The 17,500-nt window shown below is 41.0% G+C and overlaps 1 protein-coding gene across 5 annotated transcripts in view; it reads right to left on the minus strand.

The window, feature by feature from the left end:
- LOC125140789 (nck-associated protein 5-like) overlaps positions 1-17,500 on the minus strand; it is a 42,960-nt gene that overhangs the window by 10,271 nt on the left and 15,189 nt on the right. For all 5 annotated transcript variants that reach the window (XR_007140054.1, XR_007140055.1, XM_047810657.1 and 2 more), the window contains exons 7-8: positions 4,828-7,568; positions 4,412-4,544 (exon numbers count right to left, since the gene is read on the minus strand). Coding sequence is in view for 3 of the 5 variants with exons in the window: in XM_047810657.1 (XP_047666613.1) it covers positions 4,412-4,544; positions 4,828-7,568 (2,874 nt within the window). In the remaining 2 variants the exon portion in view is untranslated. The remainder of the gene's footprint in view (positions 1-4,411; positions 4,545-4,827; positions 7,569-17,500) is intronic.

A 17,500-nucleotide genomic window follows, 5' to 3' on the forward strand; every position in this document is an offset into this window, starting at 1 on the left:
TTTACTTTATACATTCTGAAGTGTAACATAATCCAGGACATGTTTAAGTTATGTATACAGACAGAAGGGGTTTGTTTGCCTTAGCTGGTTCTCCTGCGCACTAAAGTTACAGCGTATTACATGAAGATTATTGTAACTGCACGCATTTTTAATGAAATGTGGACTTTTCATTTTGTAGAATTCTACACTTAATATTAAACAACTGTTTAGCACAAATTCTGTTCTGTGTCTGTTTTGGGTCAATGAAGAAATCAGTCACAACGTTCTGGTGTTTGTTCTTCTGCAGAACCTCCAGCTCCAGGTGAGTGTCATGTGGAATGTGGTAGCTCAGTGGTTAAGATGTTGGGCTACTGATCGGAAGGTCATGGGATTGAACCCCAGGTCCACCAAGCTGCCACTGCTGGGCCCCTGAGCATGGCCCTTACCCCTCAATAGCAAAATGATTTTTTTTGTGCAGGCGAAGAAGTTTTTTTTTTAAATGGCCATAAATAAAGTGTTTACTGTAAACAATGACGTTATGAAATACGTTATAAGTTGCAGTATAATGAACATCCTGAAATTTCGCCCTCAGTTTGTCTTAAACGCTTCGCTTTACTTTGAACAGAAAGGTTTTTAGAACGTAACTTTAGACCAGATGTCCAAAGAGCTGACAGAATTATCTACCTCATGAGAGGAACAGATTGCAGTGACACACCGTGAGATATCTCACTGTGTATATGTTATTAATGTGTTGTGCTAATCTGTTTATTTGTGAGTGTATTTACGCTAAACTCCAGCAGTTATGCTAATACGACTGTTAGGTCGTGTTTACTGTCGAACAGGTGGTTAATATGACAGAAGACTTTCAGGACGCTAGCAGGTATTAAATAACTTACAAACGCACATCTTTTACATGACACCATGTTTTCAGCTGCATTAATAATTAGGGAGACTCACAGCAAACAGCACTCACAATGTCACTCAAGTCCCAAATGCAATTTCACAAACAGGCTTATGAGAGCGTGGAGTAACACGATTTACGCCCAAAGCAGTCTCAGTTCATTAACACAGCCTTCCGTCTGCAATTTCATACAAAACCCAAAAGCACCGGTGAGTAATAAACAGTCAGACGAAGGAAGCAGATGGAAGACAGACAGAGTCTCTAAGTGTCTCAAGGTCATGCTGCGTGTGGAATAAAGGAATCGAATTGTGAATGAAGATTATACTGTTCACTTTAACAAGTAAGATATCTGCGTTAAATAAAAAGCATGAGCGACTTTACAGCAAACCAACTCAACTGAGTTACTGGGTAGTGAATGAAGAGACTTAAAAATACATTACATTGAGAAGAGATAAGCTCTGTCGCTTGTCTGGGGCTTTTTTATTATGGAAGCCTATTGACTCAAACCAACATCCTACAAAGCCCAGAACCCTGACTGACGACATGAGCACAGCACCAACACTGCTCGATGTTTTGTGGTGTAACTGTACGGCTCAGCGTGGATTACAGAGTTACTGAGTTACTGAGTTACTCCATCCTCTAGAGGGCGCTGAGGAAATCCCTAAAAAACAATCAGTAATCCATGGAGCTCTGCGCATGTTAGTGTTGTAGTGATGTAGTGGTGATGTAGTGGTGATGTGACATACAGCTGTTAGTGTTGTAGTGATGTAGTAGTGATGTAGTAGTGATGTGACATACGGCTGTTAGTGTTGTAGTGATGTAGTAGTGATGTAGTAGTGATGTGACATACGGCTGTTAGTGTTGTAGTGATGTAGTAGTGATGTGACATACGGCTGTTAGTGTTGTAGTGATGTAGTAGTGATGTAGTGATGATGTGACATACGGCTGTTAGTGTTGTAGTGATGTAGTAGTGATGTGACATACGGCTGTTAGTGTTGTAGTGATGTAGTGGTGATGTGACATACGGCTGTTAGTGTTGTAGTGATGTAGTAGTGATGTGACATACGGCTGTTTGTGTTGTAGTGATGTAGTGGTGATGTGACATACGGCTGTTAGTGTTGTAGTGATGTAGTAGTGATGTAGTAGTGATGTGACATACAGCTGTTAGTGTTGTAGTGATGTAGTAGTGATGTAGTAGTGATGTGACATACGGCTGTTAGTGTTGTAGTGATGTAGTAGTGATGTGACATACGGCTGTTAGTGTTGTAGTGATGTAGTAGTGATGTAGTGATGATGTGACATACGGCTGTTAGTGTTGTAGTGATGTAGTAGTGATGTGACATACGGCTGTTAGTGTTGTAGTGATGTAGTGGTGATGTGACATACGGCTGTTAGTGTTGTAGTGATGTAGTAGTGATGTGACATACGGCTGTTTGTGTTGTAGTGATGTAGTGGTGATGTGACATACGGCTGTTAGTGTTGTAGTGATGTAGTAGTGATGTAGTAGTGATGTGACATACAGCTGTTAGTGTTGTAGTGATATAGTGGTGATGTGACATACGGCTGTTAGTGTTGTAGTGATGTAGTAGTGATGTGACATACAGCTGTTAGTGTTGTAGTGATGTAGTGGTGATGTGACATACAGCTGTTAGTGTTGTAGTGATGTAGTAGTGATGTGACATACAGCTGTTAGTGTTGTAGTGATGTAGTAGTGATGTGACATATGGCTGTTAGTGTTGTAGTGATGTAGTAGTGATGTAGTGGTGATGTGACATACGGCTGTTAGTGTTGTAGTGATGTAGTGGTGATGTGACATACGGCTGTTAGTGTTGTAGTGATGTAGTAGTGATGTAGTAGTGATGTGACATACGGCTGTTAGTGTTGTAGTGATGTAGTAGTGATGTAGTAGTGATGTGACATACGGCTGTTAGTGTTGTAGTGATGTAGTAGTGATGTAGTAGTGATGTGACATACGGCTGTTAGTGTTGTAGTGATGTAGTAGTGATGTAGTGGTGATGTGACATACGGCTGTTAGTGTTGTAGTGATGTAGTGGTGATGTAGTGGTGATGTGACATACAGCTGTTAGTGTTGTAGTGATGTAGTAGTGATGTAGTAGTGATGTGACATACAGCTGTTAGTGTTGTAGTGATGTAGTAGTGATGTGACATACGGCTGTTAGTGTTGTAGTGATGTAGTGGTGATGTGACATACGGCTGTTAGTGTTGTAGTGATGTAGTAGTGATGTGACATACGGCTGTTAGTGTTGTAGTGATGTAGTAGTGATGTGACATACGGCTGTTAGTGTTGTAGTGATGTAGTGGTGATGTGACATACGGCTGTTAGTGTTGTAGTGATGTAGTAGTGATGTGACATACGGCTGTTAGTGTTGTAGTGATGTAGTAGTGATGTAGTAGTGATGTGACATACAGCTGTTAGTGTTGTAGTGATGTAGTGGTGATGTGACATACGGCTGTTAGTGTTGTAGTGATGTAGTAGTGATGTAGTAGTGATGTGACATACAGCTGTTAGTGTTGTAGTGATGTAGTAGTGATGTGACATACGGCTGTTAGTGTTGTAGTGATGTAGTAGTGATGTGACATACGGCTGTTAGTGTTGTAGTGATGTAGTAGTGATGTAGTGATGATGTGACATACGGCTGTTAGTGTTGTAGTGATGTAGTAGTGATGTGACATACGGCTGTTAGTGTTGTAGTGATGTAGTGGTGATGTGACATACGGCTGTTAGTGTTGTAGTGATGTAGTAGTGATGTAGTGATGATGTGACATACGGCTGTTAGTATTGTAGTGATGTAGTAGTGATGTGACATACGGCTGTTAGTGTTGTAGTGATGTAGTGGTGATGTGACATACGGCTGTTAGTGTTGTAGTGATGTAGTAGTGATGTAGTGATGATGTGACATACGGCTGTTAGTGTTGTAGTGATGTAGTAGTGATGTAGTGGTGATGTGACATACGGCTGTTAGTGTTGTAGTGATGTAGTAGTGATGTAGTAGTGATGTAGTAGTGATGTGACATACGGCTGTTAGTGTTGTAGTGATGTAGTAGTGATGTGACATACGGCTGTTAGTGTTGTAGTGATGTAGTAGTGATGTGACATACGGCTGTTAGTGTTGTAGTGATGTAGTAGTGATGTAGTAGTGATGTGACATACGGCTGTTAGTGTTGTAGTGATGTAGTAGTGATGTAGTAGTGATGTGACATACGGCTGTTAGTGTTGTAGTGATGTAGTAGTGATGTAGTAGTGATGTAGTAGTGATGTGACATACGGCTGTTAGTGTTGTACATCAGGTCCAATGTTAAGCTGAAGAGAAACGTTCCTTCTGAATTCCAGCAGGAGTGTAAATATGAGTTATTTTGAATGTAATTAATTTTAACCACAACAAAGTGTGCATTTTGTTTCGTTTAAAGCAGTTTAAACTCCAGATCGGTTTGGAAAACACCAATAATTCTCTCCTAATCAGAATTACAGTACAAGCCAAACTCATTATAAAGTTATCTGTCAGTTCTTACTTTTATCTCCTCTCCGCTCCTGGTTTGACGGACGAAGCTTTGCTGATGGCTGAAAACAGGATGTGAACTTTTGGAGTCGAAGGAAAGACGCCTGTGCATGATGCCAAAACTGGAGGCTCCTCTTTCATCCACCCTGTTAGTGAATAAAACGTTAATTTAACCGAAAGGACGTATAATAGATAAGCCATAGAGACATGGAGTAAAGAGTTCATAATCACAAGTTCTTTAACAGTTAATGTCCTGTAACATAGTATGTTGTAATAATTACTAAATGTTTTACTCATATTTCTCACATGATGAAAGGATTTCTAAAAACTTTGGTTTTCTTCAGACTTCTCTTGATTGTTTGGTAGCGAGATAATAAAATATGAAACAGTTGGTAAATCTGATCTCTTTTCTATGTTTGAGGTCTCTACCTGTTGAGCAGCTGCTGCATGAAGCTGTCCCCGGTCACTCCTGTGTACATCAGAGATAACTGCCCTTGTGTTTGGTCCACAATAACTTCACACGAACGCCCTCTCGCTGAACGATCCAGCGGAATTCCGACTCCTTTCACATAAACCCTTTCGTCCTCCAAAGCCTTCCGTAAATCCTCTGCCTTCTCCATGAGCTTTGAGATGTTTAAACTTTCCACTACTTTCCTGGACCCTCCCTTGTCCCCCAAGATGTCTTTGGTTCCTGAAGAAGCGGACGTTGAAGACGCGTTTGATTTGATTTTGGACATTTCAGGTTTGCGACTCAGGGCAGGAAGCTTGCTTTTCTTCAACCCAAACCAACTCGCAATCCCATTGGATGCTTTCTGTTTTGTTTCTGCAGCTTGTCCTCGATCCTGTACCTGCAGTTTAAGCACATTCTCCTGGATTCCTTGCATCACCTTCTGTTCAATAGAGGACTGTGGAACAGAAGGTCTTTTGTCCTGAGTGGCCTTGGCTGAGCTGAGTGCAGATTTTGATGGAAGGGGAGGAGGGAAGGTGTCTACATGTGTAAAAGTCTTTTTCTTACCAGCAGTGGGTTTGGGTGACTGATGCTTCTGAATGTTTAGTTGCTCCTCCGGAACTGGTTTCATTCCTCGAGGACAAGAAGAGGCATTTCCAGCCTTGGATGGAGACTTGGATTTCCCTCTGGCAGGACTATTCTGGGGACTTGGTACAGTTTTGTTCATGGGATTGGGACACTTCCCGTAACTTCTCATTACTACCAGAGTCTCACATGAGGCTGTCAAAGGCAATCCTGCTCTGGTCTTCTGACTGTCTGGCTTTGTGATGTTCTTCCGTCCTGCTGCAGCTGCTGATGATGCATGGACCTTGGCATAACTGCCAAAGCTATTTTTAGGATATGATTTTTCTTCTATGCCGGAGTGTTTTCGCTGCTCTATTGTGATTCTCTCGATTTGTCTTTCTGCCGTTTTGCTTCGTTCTCCTTTCCCAGTGGATGCAGCACCTCTGATAATGCTTACTTGTGCCCCTCTTTTTACTCCTAGCTGATGCAGATCTTCTACATTTTGCAATCTTCCAAGGACTGCCAAGCGTTCTTTGAAGGGATGATAACTCATCTCACTGTAGCTGCTGCTGATTTCTTTCCTGTCTTGCACTGATAGTTGTCTGTCTCTTCTTTTGACCACAAACTGAGATGCACTAGAAGATCCACCCTTTGGAGATGCAGCTGTAGGTCCTCTTTCATTATATCCATCTTTCATGCTAGGGTAGCTCATCCTCTGGGATTTATTAGCAGAAGATGATGAGTTTGGGAGGCTGAAATGGTGCTGAGATCTTTGCCAAACTGGACTTTCTGTGTCTGTGTCCTGATCTGATGAGGAGGAAGAAGACTCACTTGTGCTCGTTGATGAATCAGAGGAAAGTGGATTGTGGACCTTTTCATCTCTCCAGTTCATTTTATGCTTTTCAGAAAGTTCTGTGGTGTCTTTGGTAGCTGTGGTGGAGTTGGAAGTGGATGGCCCAACAACATTTTCATAGTTAGGTACCTGAGCACCTGCCTTAGAATCCTTGCTTGGTTTAGGGGCAGACTGACTACTAAAGTCTGGAACTCTCATATGAATGGAAGATGTTTCCCCAGGATTTGGTGGAGATGTTGGAGCTGAATGGGTGCCCGGGTGTGAACCCACTTCAGGGCTGATAGTTCGTTCTGTTGTGGTCGCCTTTTGTGTCTGCATTTCATAGTTATTCCTGCAAGGGATTTTTGAATTTCGTGTCAGTTGAGGACTCAAACGTGATGCCATGTTCTCAGATGCTGAAGGTATCCTGAGCAACTTCAGGAGCATCGATGTTGACGGTTTAGACTCACCACACAATGACACTGGACTTTGTCTAGGCTTTTTTTCAGCAGTTGGCTGCTGTGAAAATGCTGCTGTACTTCTCTCTGGCAGTGAGGCTGAAGAATATGATCCAACTGATGTTTTCTTGGAGATTCCATTGCAGATCTCAGGCTGTTGTATTTCAGATGGTGTGGCAACTCTGAGGGTCTCCTTCGGTCTCCCCCCCTTTGGTGATGAAATAGTTTCAGATTTCTTATCGTTGTGATGATTATTAGTACCTTTTGACTTTGAAGGTGATACCTTGCTTGATTGTCTTTTGTTGCACTTAATCTTTGGGTCTTCTGAGCTAGGCTGATTGGTCTTGTCTGGACCTAGTGCTTTTTCGGTAATCTGTCCTGAAGCACCACGTTCTTCTGAACACATCTGTTCCTTCTTTTCATCTATACCAGAACCTGATGGCACACTTAGTCCTTGATTAACCTTAAGCAACTCCAGGCTTGATCTCTGTTGCAGGATGTGGCAAGATGGGCAACCTCCAAAGTTTATTGATGCACAACTGTCCTTTTGTCCCTCACCAATACCATGAGTGTGTTCATGAAGATCAGAATCTGAACTAGACTGTCTACACTGGTGCTGATGTGGACTCGGGTTCAGCATGCTACTCACTTCTCCTGCTAAAAGTGACTGCCTGTGAGGATGATGATGATGATGATGATGATGATAGCAAGCTGATGGATGAAACTTCAGGGGATCTGATTCCTCAAGCTTACGAAGAACCTCCAGGATGTGTGCTTTCTTCTTGAGGAATGGAGACATAGCTTCCATGGAGGACGCTGAAGCTTGAGTTGAGTTCTCAGGTGTGTTTTGTGTGCATTCATCACTGTCCTAAAGGAAGAAAAATAAATCTATTGCATTCTTGCAGCAGCAAATTTGACATGCTTAAATAATATTAGCATGATAATAAACAGGCTAATAAACAGGCTAGTTCTAGCAAAGAAATTAGTGATATAGCAAAATATGTTAAATCCCACGTAGTTTAATTTCTTCTCATTCACTGTTAACATGAGAGGTTATTTTGCTGACTCTGAGGAGAATTACGTCATTTTAAAAAGCAATAATGTGTTTAATCAGGAAACTCTCTGTGTCCTGGTTTAAAAAATCACCACGTCGCTCTTTGAGGACGAATAAACGAGGACTTTATAGAAGAAGAACACAATGAGAGTGACTTCAGTCTCACATGAGTGGCCTTGACGGAGCCACCGGCTTTATCTTTAATTAAAGAAGCAATTAATTTTCTAATCGTTTGGAGAAAAGGAACGTGTCGTTGTCTCGCTTCTCTCCTCCACACAGACTGAGACACACAGTGCACTCGTTTACTGTCGGTGCAGAGCAAAGGGAACGTTACATACGGCACATTTCTACACCAAACAGCTTCATCACTACGGATGTGAGCAAAAAAGAAATAAAATCACAAACATGACTTTACAAAGTTGAAGTCTTATTCCTGTTAAAGCTGCAAAACACACTTCTATAAAACTATCAAGAAAACATGGCTTTGATTAGCATGATTCTGTATGCTAGTTTGTATATTAGCATGATTCTGTATGCTAGTTTGTATATTAGCATGTTTACTACAATGCTAGTTTGTTTATTAGCATGTTTACTACAATGCTAGTTTGTTTATTAGCATGTTTACTACAATGCTAGTTTGTATATTAGCATGTTTACTACAATGCTAGTTTGTTTATTAGCATGTTTACTACAATGCTAGTTTGTTTATTAGCATGTTTACAACAATGCTAGTTCGTATATTAGCACGTTTACAACAATGCTAGTTTGTTTATTAGCGTGTTTCGGTAAACAAACTACTTTTTATTGTGTTTTTAAAAAGAAATCATTGAGTTAAATGATCACAAACACAAGAGAGTGGAAAAAACATAAAGCTGCATTAAGAGAAAGAAATGAAAGGAAGGAGTCAAGGAGGTGTGTGGGGGGGGGAGGAAATCTATAATCAATTTTACACCACACACACACACACACCCACACACACCCACAAACCACACACACCTCCTCAACAAAGCAATCAGAGGTGATCAGAGGTGAAATGATTTTGTGTGTGTGTGTGTGTGTGTGTGTGTGTGTGTGTGTGTGTGTGTGTGTGTGTGTGTGTGTTTCCTCCTCAGAGAGAGAAATAAAGGAAGTCTCACTGCAGGTGATTCTGAAGTGAAGCGCAGTTTCACACTAAAGGAGAATGAGTTTGTAATTAAAATCCCAATGTTTTCACATCGGTGTTGAGTTTTAAATCACAGTTCTGCACCAGAGGAGGAAATCTGTCACACGATCGATTCCACTACTGCAGTAAAGAGCTGAGATTCTGTCTCTGAGGCAGGAACACTTATCCAGACCATTTCTTCAGATTGTATAGCAGTAAACTGAGGTGTTTATTTTAAACTCCTGCTTTATTGTGTGTTCGTGTCAGTCATGACGGATAGAAGAAAAAAAACCCGCAGCAGAACTGCAAGCTGGAGATCCGACTCATGGCACGTAGTGAAAATGAGAAAAACACCAGCTGCTGAGCTTCAGATTCAGATGATTGTCCTCAGTCTGTCCTCTTCCACATACTACGGCTCAAAAACACAGTATATTATACAGAAGTGTGCCAATGATCTCTGAGATTTTTCAAAGCTCTGGGATTAAAATATTAAATACTATAATGTTAATCCACTGCCCTCCTGTGACAACGGTAGCGTTTCTAACCAGGTTTGGGTCCCATGGTCTCACAATCCTGACCACTTTAAACCTGCTCCACATGAGATGTGAGACCAGTCAGAGTCTGGACATTAAAGAGGTTTTATGTCTTAAATCTGTCCTTTCATAACACTCACACAGGAATGTTCACACACAGTTCATCTCCACACACCGAACACAGGCATGAGCTTGTTTCACTACCAGAACATGAAGTTAACACTTTTCTCTTACTGAGTTATGTGTACGTTATTTGAAGTGATGGTTACTTTAGTGGACAGAAGATTTTTAACTGAGAAATATTACTGCAGGTGGGTTGCAGTACTGAGCTCCGGCTGAAACACTCTCTAACACACATGATCACTGCCACGTAACTCCTGTGTCACAGAGAGAATTAACATTCACTTTATCTGGGATTCACTGATGAAGGTGTTAATGAGTTATAAAGTTTTACAAACCTTTCACACATGGACAGAAGAACATGCCACGTTCACGTCGTTTTTTGAATTGTGGGATCTTTGGTGAAATATGAAGTGAAAAATGCTTCTTACATAGTTACTTTATTATTCTAGCTTTAATTTAATTTCGTTATTATACTGGACAATCTTTTTTAGAGAAAGAAAATCGTGAGATTTGGATTTGTTTCCAGTATTTACTTTGACATGCTCGTGTTCTGTAGAATTTTAGTGACATCACCGTGATTGACAAGTAAGAGAGAATAAGCTCCTCCCACCCGAGAACAAAGCCAGGTTTACGCCCTTTTCCCTCAGTCACGATGTTTTATGTTGAGTAAGTTTTTCCTGTTCAGCATCATCTGTGTGAGCTCAGGTCTGTAGCACAGTGTGAGATGTGAGACACTGTTTAATAAACACTTTTATTTCTCTTCGCTCTTCTCCACACTAAATGACCTGAATATCATCGCTGTAATAAAAATCTGATTTTTTTCCTAACGACAATTCAGGTTCATTACGTTCAGTTTTTTATTTTTTTACTTGTTAGTGAAAGTGGAATCTGTTTTTGTCCTGAACAGAGCAGAGCATGCTTATACACACCACGTCTTTAACGTTAGATGACTGTGTACTTTTGGTTATTTTAGCTGATATGATATTGTGGAGTGAGCTGATTGAGTCAATAATATAAACCCTGCCTACAGCCACACACACACACACACACACACACACACACACACACCTCCATACGCCATCAATCTTTTTTTAATATCAGCTGAAAAACTCAGAATAAAATTACAGCGTTTTCAGATAAAACACCACAAGTAAGAAATCTTTACACACTGCTGTGATTTATTCACTTTACAAATCAGCTACATGCTGAAGTTTATTTTATCACACTAAGAGATAAATGAAGGAAATAAGTAACTTCTGTATATTAGTCTAATTGTCTGTCTGTCTGTCTGTCTGTCTGTCTGTCTGTCTGTCTGTCTGTGTCTTTAAATCTGTTGGTCTTACTCTCCATCTATCTATCAGTCTCCTTGTACCTGTTTGTATATGTGTGTATAGTATCTGGGTGTGTATCTGTGTGTATATAGTATATAAGTGTGTGTGTGTGTGTGTGTGTGGTTATCTGTGTGTGTATCTGTGTGTAACTGTTTGTGTATATATATATATATATATATATATATATATATATATATATATATATATATATATATATATATATATATATATATGGGGGTTATAGTATCTATAGTATCTCTCTCTCTCTCTCTCTCTCTCTCTCTCTCTCTCTATATATATATATATATATATATATATATATATATATATATATATATATATATATGGGGGTTATAGTATCTCTGTGTGTATCTCTGTGTGTGTGTGTAACCGTGTGTGTGTTGTGTTTGTGTCAATAATTAAAAAGGTATTTTTATTTGCACCCCCTAGTGTCAAGAACTGTGATAATTGCAATTGGCAGTAAAAGGACGAGTTCAAGACGAGCTCGACTTTAGATTCTTTCTTAGTGATGTGTAAGTGCAAAACACAACACAACTGGAGACGAGGATCAGTAGATGCCTTTGACGTCACTGTGGAAGTCTGGGCAATGTACAGTATGTGGAGAGAGTTGAACAGTTTTTTTTTTTTGGCCAATGAAATTGGGAATGAGAGAAAAGTGGCCATTCTCTTGAGTATAATGGGCCAAAAACATACAACCTCTTGCGCAGTTTAACCGCACCAGTGAAACCAGCAGAGATCACATTTAAAGAAATCGTAGACGTGCTGCAGATCCAAAGCCCTTGATAATTCGCTTCCATAAGCATAATCAACAAAAGACAGAAACAGTATCAGAGTATATGGCCGAGCTCCGGAGGCTCACAGAACACTGCCAGCTCAGTGATGGGTTGTGTGACGCACTCAGAGATAGACTTGTGTGTGGTCTTTACAGTGAGAGGCTCCTGACTGAGAGAGAACTCAATCTGACCCGAGTACAGATTGCCGTCTCTATGGAGACAGCCGTGAAACACTCGCTGGAATTACAGAGAAAGGCGTCAGCTGAGTGTCACGTAAACACATCTGCAACAAAGCGAAGGGACTAAAAAGTTTGATGTTTCAGATGTGGTAAAAAGTCACATGTTCCAGCTGAAGGCTGGTTTAGGGACAAGGAGTGCAGACAATGTGGAAAAATGGGGCACATGCAGAAAATGTGTAAAACAAAACCAACTGAGAAGAAAAGAAATGTGAGATAAATGAACTGGATGAGCCTGACTCAGACGATCCTGATACGGCAGGATTCTCATACGTTGAGCTGCAGATCACAAACTGATCTGAGTTTCTCCTCTCATCGAAGGAGTACAATTACAAATGGAACTTGACACAGGATCGGAACTGTCAGTAATCTCATACAAAGATTACAAAGAACATTTTGTACTTGTAACTTCAGTAATGCTTAAGACCTACAAAGGAGAAAAAAATGCTCCAAATGGGAAAACTTAATGTCAAAGTTAAATGTAAGGAAAAAGAGACATTCTGGACCTTTATGTGCTGAAAAAGGTGCCGTTATTTGGAGGCGAATGGCTTAGAAGCATTCGGCTTAATTTACAGTCTATCTAAAGCCATGCAAGTTTCCCCTGAAGTAACCATGTGGTCTGTACAAGTCTTCCAAGATGGCGTTGGAACATTGAAGCACATAAAGGCAAAGCTTACCATTGAGACAGATGTGCAGCCAAAATTCAAAACTGAGCTTCTAAGCTGAGCTAAAGCGAAGATCAAGGAACACTGTCTAGAGTAAAGTGGACTGACTGGGCCACACCTATGGTTCCAAATGTTAAGAAAAGTTAAGGAAAGTCACAGTTAATCCAGTCCTGCAGGTGGACCCACACACACACAATACCCACTGCCTGGCATTGAGGACATCTTTGCATCATTGTCAGGTGGACAGCTAGATCGATCTAGCCCAGGCTTACCTACAGATGGAGGTAGAAGAGTCTTCAAAAAAAGCACCTTACAATGAATACTCATAAGGGACTCTTCAGCTACCACAGACTCATTTTTGGGGTGTCATCAGCCAGCACCAGCTCTGTGGGTAAGAGCTATAGATCAAGTTTCGTAAGGTTCCATGCACACAGTGTTATCTAGATGATATTATAGTCATTTAGATGATATTATGGCCATGACGATGACACCCACATGGCAAAGTTGAATGCTGTTGTGGAAAGCTTTGCTGAGTATGGACTGAGAGCAAACAAAAGCAAATGTGAATTCTTCAAAGATTCGATTGAGTACTGTGGACATCAAGTCAACAAAGATGGCCTTGGCAAATCTCCAGATAAAATGTGAAACAACTTTGTTTGTTTCTTGGACTTGTGAATTATTATCACACATTCTTGCCAAACCTTTCCACGGTGGTTCATCCATTCGATGCCTTTCTGCAATGGAAAAGTAATTGGATGTGGTCCAAAGTGTGTGACCAGGCTTTCAAATCAGCTAAGCAATTGATTACTTCTGAGACAGTGTTAATGATCCTAGACTCCCGTCGCGTCTGGCGTGTGATGCTTCAGCTTATGGTGCCGTATTGTCTCACAAAATGACTGACGGATCTGAGAGACCAATTGCATTTGCATCTTTGACTGTTGCAGAAACAACTATGCCCAGATTGATCGAGAGGCTTTAAGCTTGATATGGGAAGAAGTTTAATCAGTCCCTCTTTGGGAAACACTTCACTCTCATTACAGATCATTAGCCTTTAGTGGCTATTTTTAGCCCTAGTAAAGTGTTCCAGTGATGGCAGCGGCTGGGCGTTAGGCGTTAGGCCTTGATGGTCATGACTATGCAATTGAGTGCAAAGGCACAAAGTACCATGGCGATGCAGGTGGATTGTATCAGGATCAGGCAGAGGAGGTTGAGGATGACACATGCCCCTTTCCCACCGAGGCAGTTTGAGTGCAGGTTCGGAGCCTAATTTAGAACCAGTTCATTCTGTTTCGACCGCCAAAGCACCGGCTCCGAACCAGGAAAAGTGGCTCTTAAGTAGCACCAAAACGTTGCTGGTCTAGACTTAAGAACCGCTTGTGTCAGGAGCTGTAGGCGGAGCTGTGGGCGGGGCTGTGGGCGGGGCACTTTTTAACTGTGTTAACGATAAAATAACGTTATGTACTTTATCGATCACAACCTCCGTTTATACAGATTACACGGAGCCGCACGTACACGTTTTATTCGCCGCGTTTGGATGCCGATGTAGGTTCACAAAGCCATGAGCATTAACAGTAAAGCAACATCCGCTATTGTTGTTGTTGTGTTTGTGTTTGTCGCTGCTGCGCTAACGTCGCTGGGACACGTGACACGTATACAGTGACGTCACACTCGGCGCTGTGATGCTCTCTAACCGGTGGAAAGGCATAAAGCTTCTTAGAAGGTTCACCAGTGGAACCAACTTTGAACCAGCACCAGCGCTAGCTCTGAACCAGCACCCGGTTCTTTCCGGTGGAAAAGAGGCAACAGATATGTTTCACATCACTCAAATGGAACCTCTGCCTGTCACAAGTGCACAAAATCAAAGGGAGACAAATGAAGATCCTGTATTGGCCAAGGTGTTTGATCTAACCATGAAGGGCTGGTCAGCTAAAGGTGATCTACAGCTTCCTGATTACTCAAACTGTCATGAACAGCTTTCAGTAACACAAGGATGTGCCAGGTGGGGTACCTGAGTGATTGTGCCACCAAAGCTACGTGCCAGGGTACTTTCGTCCCTACATGAAGGACATTTAGGTGTTGTTAAAATAAAGAGCTTCGGCCAGAAGCTATGTTTGGTGGCCTGGATTAGACCACCAGAGAGAAGATCTAGCCAGAGCATTTTCTGGGTGTCAACAGGTTCAACAACAGCTACGAATAGCACCTTTGCATGTGTGGGAAACTCTGGGGAATCTCGGAGAAGACGCTATCCTGAGCGTGTGTGTGTGTGTGTGTGTGTGTGTGTGTGTAAACCTCCTAACAGACTGGACTTGTAGGTACATGCCAGTAGATGCCATGAACAAAACAAAGTGAAGTTATGTGAAAAGATTATAGTCATAATTGTTAAAAAAGTTGGACAAGTTGTAAAAAAAAAAAGAGAATGTTCTGTATGTAAGTGTTCTTCTGTTCAATGTAGTAGTATGAGCCCTGAAGGGAGGACAACAAGGATGGAGGGGAGGATGGAGGATACACACAGTGTATCTGTGTGTCACAGTGTATCTGTGTGTGTGTGTCACTGTGTGTGTATCTGTGTGTGTGTGTGTGTGTGTGTATCTGTGTGTGTATCTGTGTATCTGTGTGTGTGTGTGTATCTGTGTCACTCTGTGTGTATCTGTGTGTGTATCTGTGTGTGTCTGTGTGTGTATCTTTGTGTATCTGTGTGTGTATCTGTGTGTGTGTATCTGTGTGTGTATCTGTGTGTGTGTGTATCTGTGTGTGTATCTGTGTGTGTATCTGTGTGTGTATCTGTGTGTGTATCTGTGTGTGTGTGTGTGTGTGTGTCACTGTGTGTGTCACTGTGTGTGTGTATCTGTGTGTGTATCTGTGTGTGTGTGTGTCACTGTGTGTGTGTCTGTGTGTGTATCTGTGTGTGTGTGTGCGTATCTGTGTGTGTGTGTGTATCTGTGTGTGTTTGTGTGTGTGTGTATGTGTGTGTTTGTGTGTGTGTGTGTATGTGTTTGTGTGCATTGTTGTATAAAGTATTAGTAAACAATACTCAGTAAAAGTACAGGTATCAGACTAGAAACAGACTTCAGTAGAAGTGAAAGTCACCTTTTAGAATATTACTGAAGTAAAAGTCTTAAAGTATCTGATATTTACTGTACTTAAGTATCAAAAGTCATTTTCTGATATTTAATGTACTTAAGTATTTGAAGTAAAAGTAAAAAGTAAAATGTCAGTGATTTTCAGTAGGTATAAGATCAGGGGCAGTTCTAGGGTTTCATCTTTAGGGGTTTTATCCCTCAGTGAGAATTTAAAACAAGAAGACTTTTATATTATATATTATATGACTACACAGTAAGACAAAAGTTATGGTGTTATTAAATGGTAAAAGTGGACACCAAAATGTTCTGCATGATGTAATGATGTCAGTCTTGAATCAGATCAGTTCATGTGTGTGTGTGTTCTCTACAATCAGTGTGTCCGATGAATGACGTCATTAATAAACTAATATTCACAAAGACCAAATCAATAAATGTTATTTTTATTTAGTATTGTATGGATTGTTTGCATTAATATTTAGTTTGTGCTACAACTCTGGTAATAAGAATAGTGACATTTCACTGCTTTTGGTTGCCCCCGTTATAGATAAACGCCCCCAGCTCTGACTGCGCGTGCACGCTGCGCGTACCTGTGCTTCTCCATACAGCGTGCGGAGCGTAATACAATCTAGGAGCAGTGATACACCAAACCTCCCTTATTACAGTCACACACATTTCTGCTGACTTTATTTTGTAGTAACGAGTAACGAAGATGTTTAGTGGGAATATAACGGAGTAAAAGTTTACATTTTATCTCGGAAATGTAGTGGAGTAAAAGTGAAAGTTGTCATAAATTTAAATAGTAAAGTAAAGTACAGATACGTGACATTTCTACTGAAGTACAGTAACGACGTGTTTGTACTCCGTTACATTACAACACTGCTCATCGTCTCAGGTAAGTTGGTTTTCCTTCCAAATTCGGACATGTTTAAGGGTTAGTTATCACTAATAACAGAGAGGAGTAATATTACAGAGACAGGTTAACTATAGTAAGTAAGATTAGCTCTCAGAGTAAGGTTACATTAGGTGCTTAAAGAATACAGCTGTTTAGGAGGTCATCACTGCAGTCTGTAGCGTGATGGCCTACATAAAAGAATTAGCAATTTTATGTGTTAACTTACTAACAGCTGTGTACATGCACTGGAACACACAGGTCATGCAATATAAGTGTTCACTGCTTAAGTGTTAAAGTCATATTTTATTGTTTATCAGGTTCCATTAGGTGACATCTTGCTCTCAGCCCACAATCTGGTGTCGATGTTGACCGACACCTTAAGTGTTGGACATCAGAAAATGGGGAACCAGTCCAATATCAGTGGACAGTCAGGACAAGTAAGAAGGTCCAAGTCAAATGGGCAGTCAGTGCAGCAGGAAATGGCTAGGTGTGAGATATGTGTGTGTGTGTGTGTGTGTGTGTCGTTTATGTAGGCCTATCTCATCACGCTACAGACTGCAGTGATGACCTCCTAAACAGCTGTATTCTTTAAGCACCTAATGTAACCTTACTCTGAGAGCTAATCTTACTTACTATAGTTAACCTGTCTCTGTAATATTACTCCTCTCTGTTATTAGTGATAACTAACCCTTAAACATGTCCGAATTTGGAAGGAAAACCCAACTTACCTGAGACGATGAGCGAGCGCTTGGCTGCTGATCCGCCATTTCGCCAGTGGTTTAAAAGAGGGCGGGGCCATGCGCACTACGTGGAATCGATTCATCTTCCCTCAGATAGTGATGCCTGTGAACGTGATGACGTATTTTTGACAGTTGTTTCGCAGACCGTTTTCGTGTGTAAAAAAGAGGTGTTGTGAAGACAAGCGTTGTGTGTAAACTGTCATAGTCGTAC

Source organism: Tachysurus fulvidraco, chromosome 2 (genome assembly GCF_022655615.1).
Source record: "Tachysurus fulvidraco isolate hzauxx_2018 chromosome 2, HZAU_PFXX_2.0, whole genome shotgun sequence".
Taxonomy (NCBI): Eukaryota; Metazoa; Chordata; class Actinopteri; order Siluriformes; family Bagridae; genus Tachysurus; species Tachysurus fulvidraco.